Source organism: Galeopterus variegatus, unplaced genomic scaffold, assembly GCF_000696425.1.
Source record: "Galeopterus variegatus unplaced genomic scaffold, G_variegatus-3.0.2 Scaffold2733, whole genome shotgun sequence".
Classification (NCBI taxonomy): Eukaryota; Metazoa; Chordata; class Mammalia; order Dermoptera; family Cynocephalidae; genus Galeopterus; species Galeopterus variegatus.
The window spans coordinates 34,522-54,041 of NW_007728844.1; the positions used below are offsets into that span (position 1 = coordinate 34,522).

General features: G+C 43.9%; 1 protein-coding gene across 1 annotated transcript in view; it reads left to right on the forward strand.

Moving 5' to 3' along the window:
* Positions 1-19,520, forward strand: part of PDE8A (phosphodiesterase 8A) — a 56,610-nt gene that overhangs the window by 20,210 nt on the left and 16,880 nt on the right. The window contains exons 7-14 of the mRNA XM_008582834.1: positions 3,666-3,736; positions 4,018-4,182; positions 5,812-5,860; positions 6,099-6,234; positions 7,741-7,939; positions 11,247-11,464; positions 13,068-13,200; positions 15,624-15,791. Coding sequence (XP_008581056.1) covers positions 3,666-3,736; positions 4,018-4,182; positions 5,812-5,860; positions 6,099-6,234; positions 7,741-7,939; positions 11,247-11,464; positions 13,068-13,200; positions 15,624-15,791 — 1,139 coding nt within the window. The remainder of the gene's footprint in view (positions 1-3,665; positions 3,737-4,017; positions 4,183-5,811; positions 5,861-6,098; positions 6,235-7,740; positions 7,940-11,246; positions 11,465-13,067; positions 13,201-15,623; positions 15,792-19,520) is intronic.

A 19,520-nucleotide genomic window follows, 5' to 3' on the forward strand; every position in this document is an offset into this window, starting at 1 on the left:
TGGATATCCTCTTTTCTGAAGTGCTGTTCAAGTCTTTTGCCCATTTTTTTTTTTTTTGTCTTTTTTCCGTGTCCGGCAACGGATCGCAACCCTCAGTGTTGCCCCCGGACCGGACCGGGGACCGGCAACGGAATTGCAACCCTCAGTGTTGCTCCCGCGCCTCGCTCAGCCAGTGAGCGGGAACCGGTCTGTATGTGGGATCCAAACCCTCGGGCGGGAGCGCCGCCGCACTTCCCAAGCGGCGCACTATCCAGTGCGCCAGCGGGCCGGCCCCTGGATATCCTCTTTTCTGAAGTGCTGTTCAAGTCTTTTGCCCATTTTTTTTTTTTTTTGTCTTTTTTCCGTGTCCGGCAACGGATCGCAACCCTCAGTGTTGCCCCCGTACCGGACCGGGGACCGGCAACGGGATTGCAACCCTCAGTGTTGCTCCCGCGCCTCGCTCAGCCAGTGAGCGGGAACCGGTCTGTATGTGGGATCCAAACCCTCGGGCGGGAGCGCCGCCGCACTTCCCAAGCGGCGCACTATCCAGTGCGCCACCGGGCCGGCCCCTTTTGCCCATTTTTATAATTGGGTTATTCATCTTTTTCTTGTTGATTTGTAGGAATTTTTTATGTATTCTAGATATGGGTCATCTAGTGGATATATGTATTACAAATATATTTTCTGTGTCTGTGGTTTGCCTTTTGCTCTCTTAATAGTGTCTTTTGATGAGCAGAGATCCTTAATTTTAATGAAGTTCATTTTAACTGTATTTTCTATTATGAGTGGTGCTTTTTACATCCTGTTTAAGAAATCTTTCTCTATCCCATGGTCATGAAGATGTCCTCTTATGTTTTCTTCTAACACATTTTTATTTATTTGTTTATTTATTTATTTTGGCAGCTGGCTGGTACAGGGATCTGAACCCTTGACCTTGGTGTTATAACACCATGCTCTTAATCAACTGAGATAACTAGCCAGCCCTTCTTCTACAAGTTTTATTATTTTATCTTTTACTTAGGTCTGTGATACCTTTCAAATTAATTTTTATATCTGGTGGATTTCCCCTTCTGGGAATCTAATTGATCCATCACCATATTGAAAAAAACATCTTTTACAGTAGCACCGTTATTGTAAATCAGGTGACTGCAAATATGTGATCTGCTTCTGGACTCTGTTCTGTCCCATTGTTCTGTTTGTCTATGATCTCACCAATACCACAATCTCTTCAGCAGTTTTATTTTTGGTTTAATGATCTTGACGGGTAAAATAGAGAGCATATAGTCACCAAAATTAGATTTAAGAGGTTTTTTTTTTTTGTCTTTTTTCCGTGTCCGGCAACAGATCGCAACCCTCAGTGTTGCCCCCGTACCGGACCGGGGACCGGCAACGGGATCGCAAGCCTCGGTGTTGCTCCCGCGCCTCGCTCAGCCAGTGAGCGGGAGCCGGTCTGTATGTGGGATCCGAACCCTCTGACGGGAGCGCTGCTGCGCTTCCCAAGCGGCGCACTATCCAGTGCGCCACCGGGCCGGCCCAAGATTTAAGAGGTTTTTTTGGTCCCTCAAGTTTAAAGCATTTGAGACCTCCTGAGATGGTTAGCCTTGGACTGTGTCTCTCCTTGGCCTTGGTTTCTTCATTGGTAAACTGAGGTTGATGCATCAGTCTGTGGAATGGTCCCTAGTTCTTTAGGATATACATCTTTAAGGTATACATACATTGCCCAGGCTTCCCCCTATCCCTGAGTAACCATATCTTAAGAGGAGCAACACAAAATTAACAAAATTAAGACCCTAAAAGTTGCTGCCTGTTTCATTTAATCTATCTAATCAATAGATTAAGCATAACAGTGGAAAACTCCAGGGGGTAACTTGAAAAAAAATGTTTTCTTCTTTTAAATTTATTTATTATTATTTTTTTTTTTACAATCTGAGATATTGTTGTGGAGCAGTTGGAGTGGATGGGGAGGGGGGGAAGAGGATAAGGTAGGAGAATGAGGAAGGGCAGGAGGGGGGCATGGTCGATGCCCATGGCACCGCCCTCATTCTGGCAGAAGAGCCCAGGGGACTTCTGATGGCAGTTCAGTCATGGCTGAGCTGGATGTGGATGTTGCGGGGGCATGGATGAGGCCTTCGGTACCCCCACCCTCCCCAGCTCAGGAGCCCAGGGCACTTCTGGCAGGGCCTTGTGGTTGTTGCTGGGCTGGATGCGGACATCAGGGGGCATGGCTGAGGCCCTTGGCATCCCCCTGCCCTGGCTCAGGAGCCCAGAGCGCTTCCAGTCCTTCTATGTGTTACAGGTGTTCTTTAGTGGTGTTAGATCTTTACTGCTTAATATCAGAATTTTGCCTCTGATTTGTGGGATTTTTGTTTTTCCTTTCAGTTTTGTGTTGGATTATTCGCTATTCCCCCCACTTGAACTCTGCACTGGAACTAATTTGTTGTCCTTTGCTTACTTCTAAAACAGGGAACTTCCTGTGGGGACCAGCGCTTGAGCCCTGTGGTTGAGCTAAATTGCTGCTTTGCTGCTGATTCCCTGGGGAAGGCTTTTTGTCCAGCTCAGGTTTTAATTGTTGATCTTGTAAGCACTTCTGAGTCTTCTGAGGTTTGGTACACCTGGGTTGTGTGGAGACTCTGGTCTGGGCCTGAGTTTTTTCATCAGACTATACCCACTGCTATTCTTTATTCCTGACCAGTCTCCACTAGTGGTCCTGTGCTGATTGGGGGGCAGATCAGCTGTCCTTGCTGTGCCCCAGTGTTCCCCTGGTGGGCCCATCTCCCCCACTGCCTACACTCCAAACACTTCCCATGAAGTGGGCCATGCGCTAGTCCCTTGTGATGATTCACTGGCCTCTGAGTAGTTCCTTTTTTCAGTTGTCTGTGTCCCCTCACTCCTACATGGGTCCGCAGAAATCCTATTAGTGGTCCAGCTGGCCTGGGGACCACCACCAAGGCCCTCTTCTCCCATGCAGCCAAAAAGCAAATTCATACAAAGGGCACAGCTGTGGCTTTTGCCAGCTCTTGCTCTGTGCACTCACCAGGGCCAGCCTTGAAGGGAACAGGACTCGAAATGGTCAGAGCAGTCCTTTCCCTTGTTGCAGCTTCTCTCCTGCCTTTATGAACTCCATAGGTCTCTTCTCTTTCCCTGAACTCTAGTGGCCCCAGCTTGGCAGTCGTTGCTTTTTAATATTGTAAATTGGTTTTACCTTGAAAATTTTAATCAGAAATTCGTGTGTTTCAGTTAATGGTGAGTTTGATTTATTGCTTCTGTCATGTATGAAACAATGAGCCTGTGTGGCATTGTCTTCCAGACCATTTTTACTCCTGGGAAGCACAAGCAGAATCATTATAAAGGCTTATTGTTATAGGCACAAAATGAGGCTGTTTGGCCTTGACTTGCTAGATTGTTTCCTCTGTTTTCTCCCTGGCCTGTGACATCAGAAGTTCAGTCTGTGAGGGCATATGTGCATCCTGGTGCCTAGAACTGAAGGAAACAGAGTTGGTTATGCCAGAATCTCAGGCTTGTTAGGAAGGGAGGGAAGCTTAACAACCACTTTCCAGTCTTGCCCATTCACTGTGCAGCTGAGCACACTGAGGCCTGGGGAGGAAGGGAGGTCATGCAGCCTGAGGCTGCCAAGACAAGTACCCAAGGCTGTGCACACGCTGATTTCTGCTCCCCTTTCTCCACAGTTTCCAGCCAGAGACGACACTCCTCCATGGCCCGGATACATTCCATGACCATTGAGGCACCCATCACCAAGGTGAAGCATTTTGTGGTTGGGCTCCATTGAGCATGGAAGTCCCTTGCTTTCCCAGAGGGTTGTTTCCAGTGAGAAGAAACGGGCCTGCGACAATAAGAATGCTCCCATAGCTGTGCGGTGCTGCCTCCTGTCAGAGAGAGGACATGTGACAAGAACGTTGTCACTAGTCTCAAGTTATTAGCACAGTTGGTTGAGTTGTGCGCTGTTGCCAGCCTGACTCTGATTGCTCTCCCGTTGTCCTTGAGATTATGAAATGTAGATCTTTTCTTTCTATAACGTAGGTAATCAATATCATCAATGCCGCCCAGGAAAGCAGCCCTATGCCTGTGACAGAAGCCTTAGGCCGTGTGCTGGATATTCTAAGAACCACTGAATTATATTCACCACAGTTTGGTGCTAAGGATGATGATCCTCATGCCAATGACCTCGTTGAGGGCTTAATGTCTGTAAGTATATTTAATCAGGCTTCTTGTTTGTTTTCTCAGAGGTCATTTGTTTGAACGGAGCTCTTTGGAGAAGCAAGTAAGGCATCGTATACTGGGCTCAGTCAAGGCCTAGAGCCCTCCATTGCCTGGGGTAGGCTGCTCTCTGGCCGAGCCATCACGTACCTGTTTCCTCCCTCCTAGGGAGACCTCAGCTTGGAGTAGAGAAGGAGGATTATATTCTGCACAGTCTACTGTGCCAGTTCTCTGGTGTTGCTTAGGGATTCTATGAGTAATTTATTTAGATGAGTTTTAAATTGTATTAAAGATTTTGAAAACTGAGTCAGAAAAAAAGAAAAACATATTAAATATATTAAATGTTACTTGTTAAACGTTTGAATTGCAAAACAGAAAGACTTTCTCCTGCTGTATGTGTTTTAAAAGGTGCCAGGGGATGGGGCATGGTTTCACCTCCAAAGCATCCCACACAACTTCGGCTGACTGGGAGTCTTTCACTAGAAGGGGGCTTTGTACCATAGCCTCTTGAGGGGTTCTAGATGCCTCCTCCAGCGCCTCTAGGACAGAGCTTTCACAAGGGAATAACAGTTTTGCGGAACAGAGATCATTCCGTTGCTATCTGACAACTTTTGTCTTGGTCAGAAATAAAATTCACCTCCCCCACAATTCCTGCTTTCTGAAGTCACTTGATTTCATAAAAATAAGATTGTAGGCAGTCATCTAGAAGGTAGAGTGGTTCCCAGTGATGTGGTCTTGCCTATTTGTGACAGAGGCTCCTCCAGCCTCTAGGTAAGGAATGAAAATGATGAGGGATGGGGAGGGAGAATGTCCTGGAGCTGAGGAGTAAGGAGCAACTGTGGGACTGGAGAAGAGGGGCTGCCAAGAGACGGTGCTTGGGCTTGGGCCCGGTGGTCTGGGAGTGGCGCTGAGGAGCCCAGGAGAGTCAACTCGGGGGAGCGAGGTCACTTAGAAGGTGAGAAAGGATCTAGAGTTCCAGAGGAAGCCTGGTGTCCTGAGATGGAGAGGGGGAAGAAAATGGTGGGGAGGAACTGAGGGCAGAGGGGAGTTGTCACTAAGAAACCAAAACAGTCCTGGAGTGCAGTGCAAGCAGGAATGTTGACTTTGGGGGCCTCTCTCAAGCTCACCTCCCTGGTGTTGACCCTGCCTCTGAGTGTAGCTTTCAGCAGGGCCAAGCCCATCCTTCCCAGCCAGCATCAGGCTGCTGTGCTCTGATGTGTGTGTGATCTGTAAGTGGCTGAGTTCAGTGGTGGACCACAGTGATGGTCACAGGGGTAGGCCCTGCTGGGCCCAGGGCAGCCTTGCAGTGGCATGGTGGAGAAGGCTACACTGGGCTCTCCTCTGGGAGTGAACACCTGGAGTTTCCAAGAAAGTCAACAATAGTTATCGCTTGGGGCCGGCCCGGTGGCGCACTGGAGAGTGCGCCGCCTGGGAGCGCGGTGGCGCTCCCGCCGAGGGTTCGGATCCCATGTGGAGACCGGTTCCCGCTCACTGGCTGAGCGCGGTGCGGGCGCGACACCAAGGGTTGCGATCCCGTTGCCGGTCAGGAAAAAAGACAAAAAGGAAAAAAAAAATAGTTATCACTTTTCTTTTTCTTGTTTCCTTGATTTTTATCAGGATGGTTTGCGGAGACTATCAGGGAATGAATATGTTCTTTCAGCAAAAAGTAAGTGTTTCCTTTTTGATTTTTTTGATCATTATCTGTAATGCTGCAGTCAAGCTTATGTGAAAATAATTTTTCAGATAAAAGTTTTCAAGTAATCTTTCTTTTCACTGAGAAGTTTCTTGGTATGTCATAAAACTTCAGGAACAAACCAACTGTCCCCTGATATAGCACTGTCCTAAGAAACAGTTAATGCCAGAAAGCCTATTAATTTTGTTCTCCAAATTACATCACTTGGCAGACCTTCCACAGGTTTCAAGCAGTATAATCACTCCCATGTCTCTTCATGACGTCCCACCGCGGATAGCTCAAGCCATGGAAAATGAGGAATATTGGGACTTTGATATTTTTGAACTGGAGGCTGCCACCCATAATAGGTGAGTTGAGGAGCTCAGCAGGTGGAGAGCTGGATTCTAAAGGCCTGCGTGAAGAAGGGCACCTAAGGAATGTGGATTGTGCGCAGAGCTTGTCCCTGATCAAGGAAGGAGGCTGAGGAAGGAGCAGCAGGGTAGCAGGTGGCCTTGAGTCACCAGGACCTGGGGGAGAGTGTGCCTGGCCACAACGGAGACAGCACAACCCTGGAAAGTGTGAAACTGAGAAAGTGACTTATCTTCTCTAAATAGTAGAGGCTTTGTTCTGTGAAATAAGGATATTAATGTCTCTTGTAGGTGGTAATATGTTAAGATAGCAGCAAAGAGCACCACTCAGAGTCTAGAACCAAAATTTGTTAGAAACACACACACATTTGATAAGAGCTACCCCCAGATCTTGGTTGCCATGTTGGTGACAGGCATAGGGACATCCAAAACCCCAGTCATCCTCATCCAGGTGTGATCACAGAGAACGGGAGCAGGATTGGGATTTTGCCTTCAGTTTTGTACCTTGCTAAAGAACAGCTGTTAACCAAAGAGAGGTATCGGCTTGGTACACAGCAAAGGGATGTCCACAGAGCTGATGCCAGCCAGGGCTGCCCTTAGGGTGTCCCAGAGAGGTGTGCTGTGTTGAGCCATGGGATGATTCATAAGGTCTCATCCCAGTCTGGGTGAATTGCCCCAAGATAGCCCCCTTCCTCCACTTTGTTCATGTTCACCATGAGTTAACCTTCAGATACGTTCTATTTCCGTGTATCCCAACACAGCCATAGCTAATGAATCTTTGAGTACCTGATTTATATACTAGTGACATTACACCCATGTACATTGGGCTAAGGCAGGTCAGTTTAAGTTCTATGATCACTAGTAGATACTGCTTCAGCAGAACTAAGTTTCTTGCCCTTCCAAGCCAAAGGCCAACTGCTGTATCAAGGTGACTTCTCAGGGCCTAACTTGGTGAGCAGTTGGTCACCTTCTCAGTGAAAACCTCCTCATACTGTAATATCCACCTCCAGATTGTTGAGATGATTACATGACATGTAGCAGTGTCTGGCTTATATGCAGTCCTCAGGAAATGTTATTTCCTCCTAGGCAGGACATCTGGCCAATGACATAGGTCCAGCGAGTCCAAAGGAGAAGATAGCGTTCAAGGTGGTACAAGCTTAGCCTGGAAAAAGGATTATTTTGAGGAATCCACTAGTGCAAGTAGAATCTGAAGCAGGAAGGGCAGGGTAAGCAAACTTCACCCCAGCAAATGAGGAGCCCCAGAAGGGAGTCGAGGCCAGCAGCTGTTGTGGGCAGCCAGCTCTCACCCACGCATCTGCCCACCGAGGGTCAGGAGCAGAACCAGCTCCACCACAGAGAGGCCAGCACAACCTGGGCAGTCTCCACTTGCTACACTCTAGAAAGTCTGGCTTGGATTTGCTTGTTGGATCTGAACCTATTCGGGGGTCAAGACACTTTATCTGCTTCTTTGCTTTGTTTTAATATTGTGGATATTTTCCTCTATAGGCCTTTGATTTATCTTGGTCTCAAAATGTTTGCTCGCTTTGGAATCTGTGAATTCTTAAACTGCTCCGAGTCAACACTGAGATCGTGGTTACAAATTATTGAAGCCAATTATCATTCTTCTAACCCCTACCACAATTCTACACATTCTGCTGATGTGCTTCATGCCACTGCCTATTTTCTCTCCAAGGAGAGGATAAAGGTGAGCTGGTGTTTGTACTTGGTGTTTAACAGACAAGAGCAGCAGGGAGAGTCTAATGTTTCTGCCTCCACTTAGTGATATGCATTGTGACTGCTCAGGGTGGTCCCCCACGTGTGCAGCTGGGCATAGGAAGGGTGAGGCCACATGAGAAGTCAAGGCAGGAAGCCACATTGTAGCTCTGGAAATTTGATATGTTAATTCATAACATAATCCCAGCCATTCCATGGGAGTACAAGAAGCAGGATTTGGTCTCCAGGGAGAAAGACAGTAAGGACAGGATAGGGCTGGTCTTCCGAGGGTCTCACTTTGAACCTACAGACAAGTACAGCCAAGTAACTGTTGGATACTGCCACTTTAGGGCCCCCACTCATAGCTCGGAGTCAGCCAGGGTCTGAGCCCGAGTTCATTATCTTTGTCCCAGTAGTGCTCCTACCCAGGGATGTCTAGCTGGTCCAGGCTTCCATCATCCAACCAGATATTCACATCAGAAACCTGGAGTCATCCTTGGTTCTTTCCCCTCCTCAACCCCCCGATATCTGATCATCCAGCCTTGCCTCCTGTCATACCTAAATGTTCTCAGATTCATCTCCTCATCATGACGCTGCTTCTGTCCTAGTGGGGGCCCCTATGAGTTCTCATCTAGACAGTTTCAAACTAGAACTCCTGACTGCCCCATCTCCCCTGTCAACATGACCTTTCTCAAACAGCTCTTCTGACCATGTCGTTCCCAGGAGCAGCCTCGCAGCTCCTGCAGGATTTCAGCTTTAAAACTCCACAGTGCGGAAGTTCACAGCTCTGCTTACTCACCTCCTCTCTCATTCCCTCCCCTGTGGCCCAGACACACGGGCCACACCACTCTAGTTTCTGAAGTGTCTTCCCTTGACCTGCTGCTCCCTTGGCTGGGACTAAGCATGCTTGTGGTCCCACGGTGCAAGTACCTGCCTCTTGACCGTGTTTCCTCCTCTATAACATGGGGCTCGTTTGTGGAAGAGAACAAAGGGAAAGGTGACTTCTGGCACATGGAGGGTTGGGCAAGTGTAATTCCTCACCCTGAAGGACAGACCTTCTTAGAGCCTGTCTTTCACTTGTCCTTTCCTTGCTACTTGTGATTCTTATTTTTCCTTTTAAAAAAAGATCAAGACCAAGACTGTTGGTAGAATAAGAGTCCAGAGAGAGGACTGTTTTATAAATTATTTTACAAGTGGCAAGGAGGCACACCTCTGACAGTATGGCTCCACATATAAAAGAAAACCCAAGTTTTGCAGTAATTTATTGCTTTTGAACTACTCTGTAGATAATGTATAAATATATATTCAGAGAGCTAACTTAAAACTTTTTGAAAGCATTTGTTGAAATATAATTCATATACCATACAATTTACCCACTTAAAGCTAAAACTATTGAATTTTAATTTAAATTACTTTACAAGGCTGACTTATTAGATATACACCTTTTCAAGTATTCATAGAATATGTCCAAAAATAATCTTGTACTTGGACACAACGAATGTATTGATAAACTTCAAAACTTCAGAGGCCAGATTTTTCTAACTACAAAACAACAAAACTAGAATTTAATAGCTAATGGTTAAATAAAAAATTCAACCATTACAAATGAGAAAATACTTTGAATAATTTTGGGATCAACAACGAAGTAAAACCAAAAAAATGACAGATTATTTAGAAAACAACAAAATGAGGGGCCAGCCCGGTGGCGCACTGGATAGTGCGCCGCTTGGGAAGCGCGGCGGTGCTCCCGCTGAGGGTTCGGATCCCACATACAGACCGGTTCCCGCTCACTGGCTGAGCGAGGCACGGGAGCAACACCGAGGGTTGCAATCCCGTTGCTGGTCCCGGTCGGGTACGGGTGCGACACTGAGGGTTGCGATCCGTGGCCGGACACGGAAAAAGACAAAAAGGAAAAAAAAAAAAGAAAACAACAAAATGAGAAACCTATACTTCAAAACCTATAGAATGCAGCCAACAATATATTTAAAGGTATATGTTTTAAGTGCTTTCATTACTTAAAAAAGAGAAGAAAAAGGACATGGGAAGATCAGAACGATAATCCAAAATGGTTCTTTGAAATAACTGAGGAAATAGACAAAGTTTCAGCCAAACTAATCAAGAAATAAAGAAAACACAGACTTATACAAATTTGGAATAGAAAACAATAGAAGAAAATACTTGCACATCTGTACTACTTCAAAAGCTTTAAAATAGGTGGTTTCTTTTTTTTAAAAAAGAATGTTTTAAATCAAATTAATGCAAGACATAGAAAACCAAAAAAGGCCAATACCATGGAAATAATTTTTACATTATCAGTTAATTTCAAAACCTTGCTCCTGACCCACATGGACAGCTGAATTCTTTAGCCCTTTAATGTGTTTTTTTCATGTTATATCAACCTTTTTGGAGCCTTGGGGGAAAAAAATGGGAAACTTACAGATCATTTTATCAAACTCACAAAATGCTGACATCAACCTAAGATAGCCACCAAAAGGAGAAAGAAAATTACATCAGTCCCCAGTTAATCTAAGTGATGTGTTTTTTTTTCTAAAAAGATGACTGGTAAGGGGATCTCAACCCTTGACTTGGTGCTGTCAGCACCACGCTCAGCCAGTGAGCGAACCGGCCATCCCTATGTGGGATCCGAACCCGTGGCCTTAGTGTTAACAACACCACACTCTCCCAAGTGAGCCACAGGCCGGCCCTAAGTGATGTGTTTTTTAAAAAATTATTTCTTTTGGGCCGAGCCCGTGGTGCACTCGGGAGAGTGCAGCGCTGGGAGGGAGGCGATGCTCCTGCCGCAGGTTCGGATCCTATATAGGAATGGCCGGTGCGCTCACTGGCTGAGCACGGTGTGGGCGACACCAAGGCGAGGGTTGCGATCCCCTTACCGGTCACGAAAAAGACAAAAAAAAAAAAAAGGGAAGAATTATTTCTTTTTTATTTAGTAATATTAGTTTATGTTGGTCTAAGTCAGTATCTCCGACTAATGACCTTTTTTGTGATGGGTCTAGAGAAAGACTGGCCGAGGAGGTAACTCTTATCTGTTGAGGACACCCTGTGTTTTGGTGAGTCCTTAACTTGTGTGAGACTGAGGATCAGATAATGTTCCCTAATAAACATATGCAAAGATATAACTCTTTCAGAGTGGAGATGGGAAAACTGGATTTGCTCACACAATATGCTTTTCTCAGAAATCTGAAATATTCTTACGTTAACGTAATAGAGAAAGAAAATGATACAGAAGGCTTTCTTGCCTTCTGCCATACCCCACTTTCTAAAAGATCTCTTGTTTCCAGCAAACTTTAGATCCAATTGATGAAGTCGCTGCCCTCATTGCAGCCACCATTCATGATGTGGATCACCCTGGGAGAACCAACTCCTTCCTGTGTAATGCTGGAAGTGAGCTGGCCACTTTGTACAATGACATTGCTGTGTTGGAGAGCCACCATGCAGCCTTGGCCTTCCAGCTGACCACTAGAGATGATAAATGCAATATCTTTAAGAACATGAAGAGGTAAGAACAGAGACTGGGAAGTATGTTGGACCCTGTGTCTCCCTTTTTTTTAACAGCTTTATTGAGATATAACTTATATGCTATACAGTTCACTCATTTAAAGTATACAGTGATTTTTAGTATATACTCACAGAGTTGTACAACCATTACCACAATCGATTTTAGAACATTTTTATTACCACCTTGAGAAAACCTCAAATTCGTGAGCAGTTCCTCCCCCTTTGCCCTTCAACTCCCCTTGCCCTAGGAAACCACTCATCCACTTTCTGTCTATAGATTTGCCAGTTCTGGACACTTTTATATACAGCATGTGGTCTTTTTGTGTCTGGCTTCTTTGACTTAGCACAGTGTTTTCAAGGGTGTCTTGACATTTCAAGAAGATGAAGTATAATGCTGACATCTTGAGCTGTTGGAGACTCAGAGAAGCAGTCATATTGCACCTTTGCCTGGAACACTCCACTCTGCCCTCTGGAGCCCAGCAAACTTCTCCTCATTATTGTCTCTGTTTACATGTCACTTCCTTGTGGAAGCCTTACCTGATCCCTCACACTAAGTTAAACCCTGTAATTATTCAGTCCCAAGTTCCTTCCTAGCACATATCACATTGTTTATTAAGTAATTATTTGTAAATTATCTGTTTAATGTTTGATTAGATTCTCAAGATTGTAAGGTCACAGGTATCATGTCTTCGGTTCATCACTGTACCCGCAGTGCCTAGCCCAGTGCTTGGTATACAGTAGGGATTTAGTAAATGTCAGTTGAAGAAGGAAAAAGCATTCTGTCATGAGGAATAGTTATTAATTTGGATTTTTAAGGAAAGTTTTATGTGGAATTTTTTTGTAAAAGAGACTCTTGGTTTTATGAAACTCCTTTCTGCCATGTTCTAGGATTTCAGAGGCAGAGTTAAAGTACGTTTCGTTCATATTTGCTTAAAAATACATTAGTTATCTCTGGAGAACTATTCAAGTCCCTGCTAACTTTGGTTGTCTCCAGAGAAAGGAACCAGATTTCTGCAGAAAAGGGCTTGAATAAAGACTTTTATATTCTTTTGTACCTTTCAAATTTTGAATTATATGGATTGCCTTGTCAAAAAATAAAATTTTAAAATATTAAAAAACAAAGATTAGAGGAAGAGGTCTCAAGTATTCCCTGTGATTTTTTCTCAGCTATGAGAAGGTCTACCCTCAAAGTTCTCTGGGCACTAAAATTGGTCTCAAGGTATCTCCATGTAAGCTACATTGTTTGTAACCACAGGTCTCCATCTTCATTAAGAGAACTGGCTTTGTTCACCCCTACTATGTTCTGTCTTATTTTATTCTAAGAACTATATGCGTCATACTATAGAATGATAAGATAAACATTGCAGCTATAAAGTCTGGCCCATAAGCTTTTGGTTTTAAGTTCTGTTCAGCTTCTCCTTGCTAATGATCTAGGCACTAATCCATAACTTTCACATTCTTTTAAAGTGTACTTTGCAACTTCCAATGGTGTTAGACTTGTAGCTGCAATGGAAACATATTCGGGATAACAGATTTTTTTCAGGAATAGCTGTCTGGTCTGGATCAGTAACCTGTAGCAGCCTCTCATTTGTCATCTGAAACAGGAATGACTATCGGACACTACGCCAGGGGATTATTGACATGGTCCTAGCCACAGAAATGACAAAGCACTTCGAGCATGTCAACAAATTTGTCAATAGCATCAACAAGCCCTTGGCAGCTCTAGAAGAAGATGGGGTAAGAGAAACTTATTGCAGAGAGAACCTGTGTTTGGGGTACTTACACCTATGTATTGTGGAGACCCATTGGCTAGGACATATGTGCTGTGGAAGGTTTCCTCAGTGTGCTCATTGAATTTAGTTTTCACTGGTTTAAAAAAAAGGTGCAAAAACTTGGCAGAAAAAAAAAATTGGACACCCAAATAGATGTGAAAACTCTGAAGGGAAGGTCAAATTTTAGATGAACTAATTTTAGGCAGGTGGACCATTTCTGTACCCTTTCCCACAGATTCTGGGGCCAGTTGAAGCCCTTGATGTCTCTTAACAGCCACTCCCAACTGGGCCTATTCTGTGGTAGCAGCAACTATCCTCTATTGGTCCATGTCACAGGATGGTGGGGGTTGGGAAAGACTTTGTATTTGGATCACAAGAGTGACATTATTGTTGCCCTTATTTCTGGATTTGAGGCATGGAAGCCACACCAAACGCCTGGCAAGGCTAACATTAAACCTCTCGCCAGGCAAGAGACCCCAGCTGAGGAAGCAGACAGATCTGAGTTCCCATGCTAATTCTACCGTACCATCTCCTTGTCTGTAGAATGGGGATAATAAATCTCTGGGCATAGGACTGATAGGCATGGCACACAGTGGGCACTTAAGAAGTGTTACCTGTTGTACTAGAGTCATTGTGAGAGTAGGATCACAATCCCTTGACTCCTAACTCCGTTTTACTTTTACAACTCATTGGTTTGGCCATGGTATCTATTCCCTGGCTTTCTAGCATAAATACTCATGTTTAATCTGATGTTGAAACCCTTCACCCTTCACTGTTGTCCCTTGTCAGCCTGCCCCTGACTTTACTGTCTTTCTAAAGACTTTCAGTGCAGAGGTGCCCACACCAGTTTCTTTTATTGGCTCCTGCCCTGCCATCCTGGATAAGGCTAATTGTCACTCAGCCACCACACCTTGCTGACCCCATGCTGCAGAAGTTTCTCCATGTATCTCACAGACCTGTTTTCCTCCATCTCATCTAGGCATTCCTCAGTTCAATTGAGTCCTCTGCTCCACTTGATAGTCATGTTTCTCATCTCCTTTGTCAGTACTTGGGGTTGCTTCTGAGAGACTAGAAATCAATATCCAGTGGGTCAGGGCAGGGACAAAGTAACAAGAAAGAATAGTTTCCAGGCTGGCAGTACTGAACTGCAGTCACACTGCAGGTATTAACAGATGTGAAGCAAGAAGGGTCAGCAGTGGAAACCTGGAGCGAGGAGAGCTACTGAAGCAGCCTTGGTGTAGTAATCATTCTGGCACTCTCCAGGAAGACTGAGCAGCCTGGCCTCAGGATGCCACCTGCCTATCTTATGGCAGATCTGTCCCCACTGAGATGGAACCATCAGGCCTCCTTGGATGACGGCTATTGCACATTGGAATCACATGACTAACTCCTTTGGAAGGTTGCTTGATGGGCACAGAATCAGAATGAGGAGAGTTGCTTGCTCTAGTCTCTGTCAATTCTCTCTGCCCCAGTGCTCTCTCTTCCAACCCGAATTCTCTTCAGAGGACTTACAACTAGAGGGTCAATGACACCATGGATTGAGAATTCATATTGAATAGGGCACCTTGTGAAGCAGACAGCATGTGGCACTGTGAGTGGAAGGTAGCCTGGGACTAAAGGGAGACAGACCTTGAGTTCTTATCCTGACTCAGCTGGGTAGTTTTGGATGAGTCATTTCTCCTCTCTGAGTCCCAATGTCCTCATTTGTAAAATGTAATAATTAATAATACTTTTTATGCTTACCATAAGATCTTCTTGTGAGCGTAGATCAAAAGAGAATTATCGTTAAGTCCTTATGTTAGGGCACCGTAATGGAATATCACTGTTTACACAATCTTGGTACCCTGAAGGCTAATTATCAAGATGACACCTCTCACAGGGCTGGGTTGAGGATTGGGCCGTGAGAAGCAGGGGGCCTGGTGGACCACAAGAACCCTTTTGTTATGACAGCAGAGAAATCTTTTATTTTTGCAGTTCATACTCTTTTTTTAGTAAATATAATAAAAGATATAACCAATCTTTCGGTCTTACTAAGGGGAAGAAAGAGAGAGACAGTGGAACAGAAAGAAAAGGCAACTATTAGAAAGATTTAGAGTGGGAAGAGGGGAAGGAGGAAGCAAGGAAAAGAGGAAGAGCAGATACATCAATACCCAGTTCTATCCTTTACTCCTGTGTCCTGCTGGAATCTCACTGGGCCTTGGTTTTCTCCTTTGTAAAATGAAAGGCCAAGCTCAATGCTCACAGTATCCTCAGCACTGTTTTGTGAGACCCTTAACTTGTAGATCCTGGCCAGTGTCTCTTTGTTCTTACAGTGGGACCACACCAGTAAGAGAGGGGTGGGCACTAGAACACCCATTTTGATTGCTTTAAATTCCACTCGTGTTTTAGGAAACTGGTAAAGATCAGGAAACCATAAACACTATGCTCAGAACTCCAGAGAACAGGACTCTAATTAAACGAATGCTAATTAAGTGTGCTGATGTGTCCAATCCCTGCCGACCGCTGGAGTACTGCATTGAGTGGGCCGCCCGCATTTCAGAAGAATATTTTTCTCAGGTAAGATGCTGCCTCTTAACTCTTAAGTTCCTAGAGGGAGAGAAAGAGAGAGAAACCATAAGACCATAAAAAGTAATGGACTTAAAACTCGAAATGAAGTTCTAGATGAAATTCTGTCCTTAAAGAACATTTCTTGCATTGCACATTTACTGGTAATGAATTCTATTTGTTTTTCCTTATCTGAGAATGTGTCTATTTTGCCTTCATTTTTGCAGGATATTTTTACTGGGTGTAGAATCCTGGGCTGACAGTTTTCTCATAAAAGCACTTTAAAGGAATAATCTGCCCTTCATATTCTCTCAGGGTAGAAAAAAAAAATTCTCTTGGAACAGAAAAAAAAATTAGAAAATATATTTGCTAAGATTTTTCCAGATTTTGTAGAGGACGTATGCATACACATTCAAGAAGCCCAGTGAACCTAAACCATGTCAGGCATGTCATAGTGAATCAGCTACAAGCCAGAGATAAAAAAAAAAAAAAATCTTGAAATCAGCCAGAGAAAAATGAGACATTACTTAAAAGGAAATAAGGATTCTCATGTCTTCTGACTTCCTATCAGAAACTGTGAAGGTCAGAAAACACTGGGACATCTTTTAAGTGCTATTTATTAGGAGAAACCTGTCAACCCAGAATTCTATATCCAGTGAAAATATCCTTCAAGAATCAAGGCAAAATAAACACATTCTCAGATAAGGAAAAACTAATAGAATTTATCACCAGTAAACCTACAATACAAGAAATGCTAAACGAAGTTCTTAAGACTGAAAAGAATTGATACCAGATGCAAACTTCGATATCCAAGAAGGAATGAAAAGTACCAAAAATGGTAAATATCTGGACAACTAAAATATTTTTTTGTTCCCTTGATTTCTATAAATATATAGGACTATTTTAAGCAAAAGTTATAACATTGCATGGGAGGGTGTATAATGTATGAAGCTATAAGGTCTATGACAGCTAGAACGTAAATGATAAGGGAAGGTAAATGAACCTACACAGGTCTAAGGTTTCTTCTGCATTTTACATGAATTGTTACAATATTAGCTCAGTAGACTCAAAAGTGAAGGATATATGTTTTAATCCCTAGAGCAATCACTGTAGTTTAAAAGCTAATTGACATATTATAATGAAATTCTAAAATATATTAAAATAATACAAAGAAGGCAGAAAAGGAGATACAGAAGAACCAAAAAACAAAGGAACAAACACAAAACAAATAGTAAAATGGTAGTTCTAACTCTAATCATATCAAAGCTTCCATTAAATGTTAGTGGATGTAAACATTCCAATTAAACAAGTATTCATCAGAATGGATTTTTTTTTTTTAAATGATACAGGCAGTGTACAAAAGACACTTTTTTTTTTTTTTTTTTGTCTTTTTTCGTGTCCGGCAATGGATCGCAACCCTCAGGGTCGCGCCCGTACCGGACCGGGACCGGCAACGGGATCGCAACCCTCAGCGTTGCACCCGCACCTCGCTCAGCCAGTGAGCGGGAACCGGTCTGTATGTGGGATCCGAACCCTCGGCGGGAACGCCGCCGCACTCCCAAGCGGCGCACTGTAGCAGTGCGCCACCGGGCCGGCCCTAGATTTCACCTTTAAACTAGAAAAACACAAGGTAAACCCAAAATAAGAAGGAAAGATGTGCTGGTAACACCAAGGTCACAGGTTCAGATCTCCATACAGGCCTGCTGCACAAAAAAAAAGAAGGAAAGATATAATAAATATAAGAGCAAAAAATGAGGAAATAGACAACTAAGAGTAAAAAAAAATTAACAAAGCTAAAAGTTCATTCTCTGATAAGATTAACTAAATTAGTAAATATACCTAGACTAGCCAACAAAAAAAGAACACAAATGACCAATATCAGGAACGAAAGAAGGATTGTCATAAACTTTACACACATTAAGAGGATAATTTTTTATATTATGAATAACTTTATACTAACATATTTGACAACTAAATGAAATGGACAAATTCCTTGAAAACTACAATTTAACAAAACTGCCAAGATGGAACAATAATCTGAGTAAACCTATATATATATATATATATTTTTTTTTTTTTTGGTCTTTTGTCTTTTTCCGTGTCCGGCAACGGATTGCAACCCTCAGTGTTGCCCCCGTGCCGGACCGGGGACCGGCAACGGGATCGCAACCCTCGGTGTTGCGCCCGCACCGCGCTCAGCCAGTGAGCGGGAACTGGTCTCCACATGGGATCCGAACCCTTGGCGGGAGCATCGTCGCACTCCCAAGCGGCGCACTATCCAGTGCGCCACCGGGCCGGCCCCAGTAAACCTATATATTAAAGAAATTCTTATCAAAAACCTTCCCACAGGGGCCGGCCCGGTGGCACACTGGAGAGTGCGCCGCTTGGGAGTGCGACGATGCTCCCGCCAAGGGTTCGGATCCCATGTGGAGACCAGTTCCCGCTCACTGGCTGAGCGCGGTGCGGGCGCAACACCGAGGGTTGCGATCCCGTTGCCGGTCAGTAAAAAAGACAAAAAGGAAAAAAAAAAAAACGTTCCCACAAAGAAAACTAAGGAATTCTGTCAAATATTTAAGGAAGAAATAATACTAGTCTCACAAATTGTATCAGAAAATAGAAGTCCAAACACTTCCCAGCTCATTTTGTGAGACCATTGCTATTCTGTTATCTAAATCCGACAATGACAATACTAGGGGAAATTACAGTTGATTATCCTCAGGAACATAGATTAAAAGATACTAAAGCAAACAACATAGAGAGAGAATAATATACCATCACTAAGTAGGATTTTTTCCCCCAGGAATGCAAAGTTAGTTTATTTTTTATTTATTTATTTTTTTAAATTTTATTTTGTCGATATACAATGTGGTTGATTATTGTGGCCCATTACTGAAACCTCCCTCCCTCCTCCCTCTCCCCGCTCCCACCAGACAATGTCCTTTCTGTATGCTTGTGTCAACTTCAAGGAATTGTAATTGTTATGTCTTCTTCTCCCCCCTGGGTTTTTTTTTTTTTTTTTTTTTTTTGTGTGTGTGTGTGTGTGTGTGTGTGTGTGTGTGTGTGTGTGAATTTATTTATTTATTTTTAGCTCCCAAAAATAAGTGAAAACATGTGGTATTTCTCTCCAGGTCCATCCATGTTGTTGCAAATGGCAGTATTTCATTCTTTTTTTTTTTAAAGATGACCGGTAAGGGGATCTTAACCCTTGATTTGGTGTTGTCAGCACCACGCCCAGCCAGTGAGCAAACCGGCCATCCCTATATGGGATCCGAACCCGGGGCCTTGGTGTTATCAGCACCGCACTCTCCCGAGTGAGCCACTAGGCCGGCCCAGTATTTCATTCATTTTTATAGCTGAGTAGTATTCCATTGTGTAGATATACCACATTTTCCATATCCACTCATCCGATGATGGACATTTGGGCTGGTTCCAACTCTTGGCTATTGTAAAGAGTGCTGCAATGAACATTGGGGAACAGGTATACCTTTGACGTGGTGATTCCCATTCCTCTGGGTATGTTCCCAGCAGTGGGATAGCTGGGTCGTATGGTAGATCTATCTGCAATTGTTTGAGGAACCTCCATACTATTTTCCATAGAAGCTGCACCGTTTTGCAGTCCCACCAACAATGTATGAGAGTTCCTTTTTCTCCGCAACCTCGCCAGCATTTATCGTTCAGAGTCTTTTGGATTTTAGCCATCCTAACTGGGGTGAGATGGTATCTCAGTGTAGTTTTGATTTG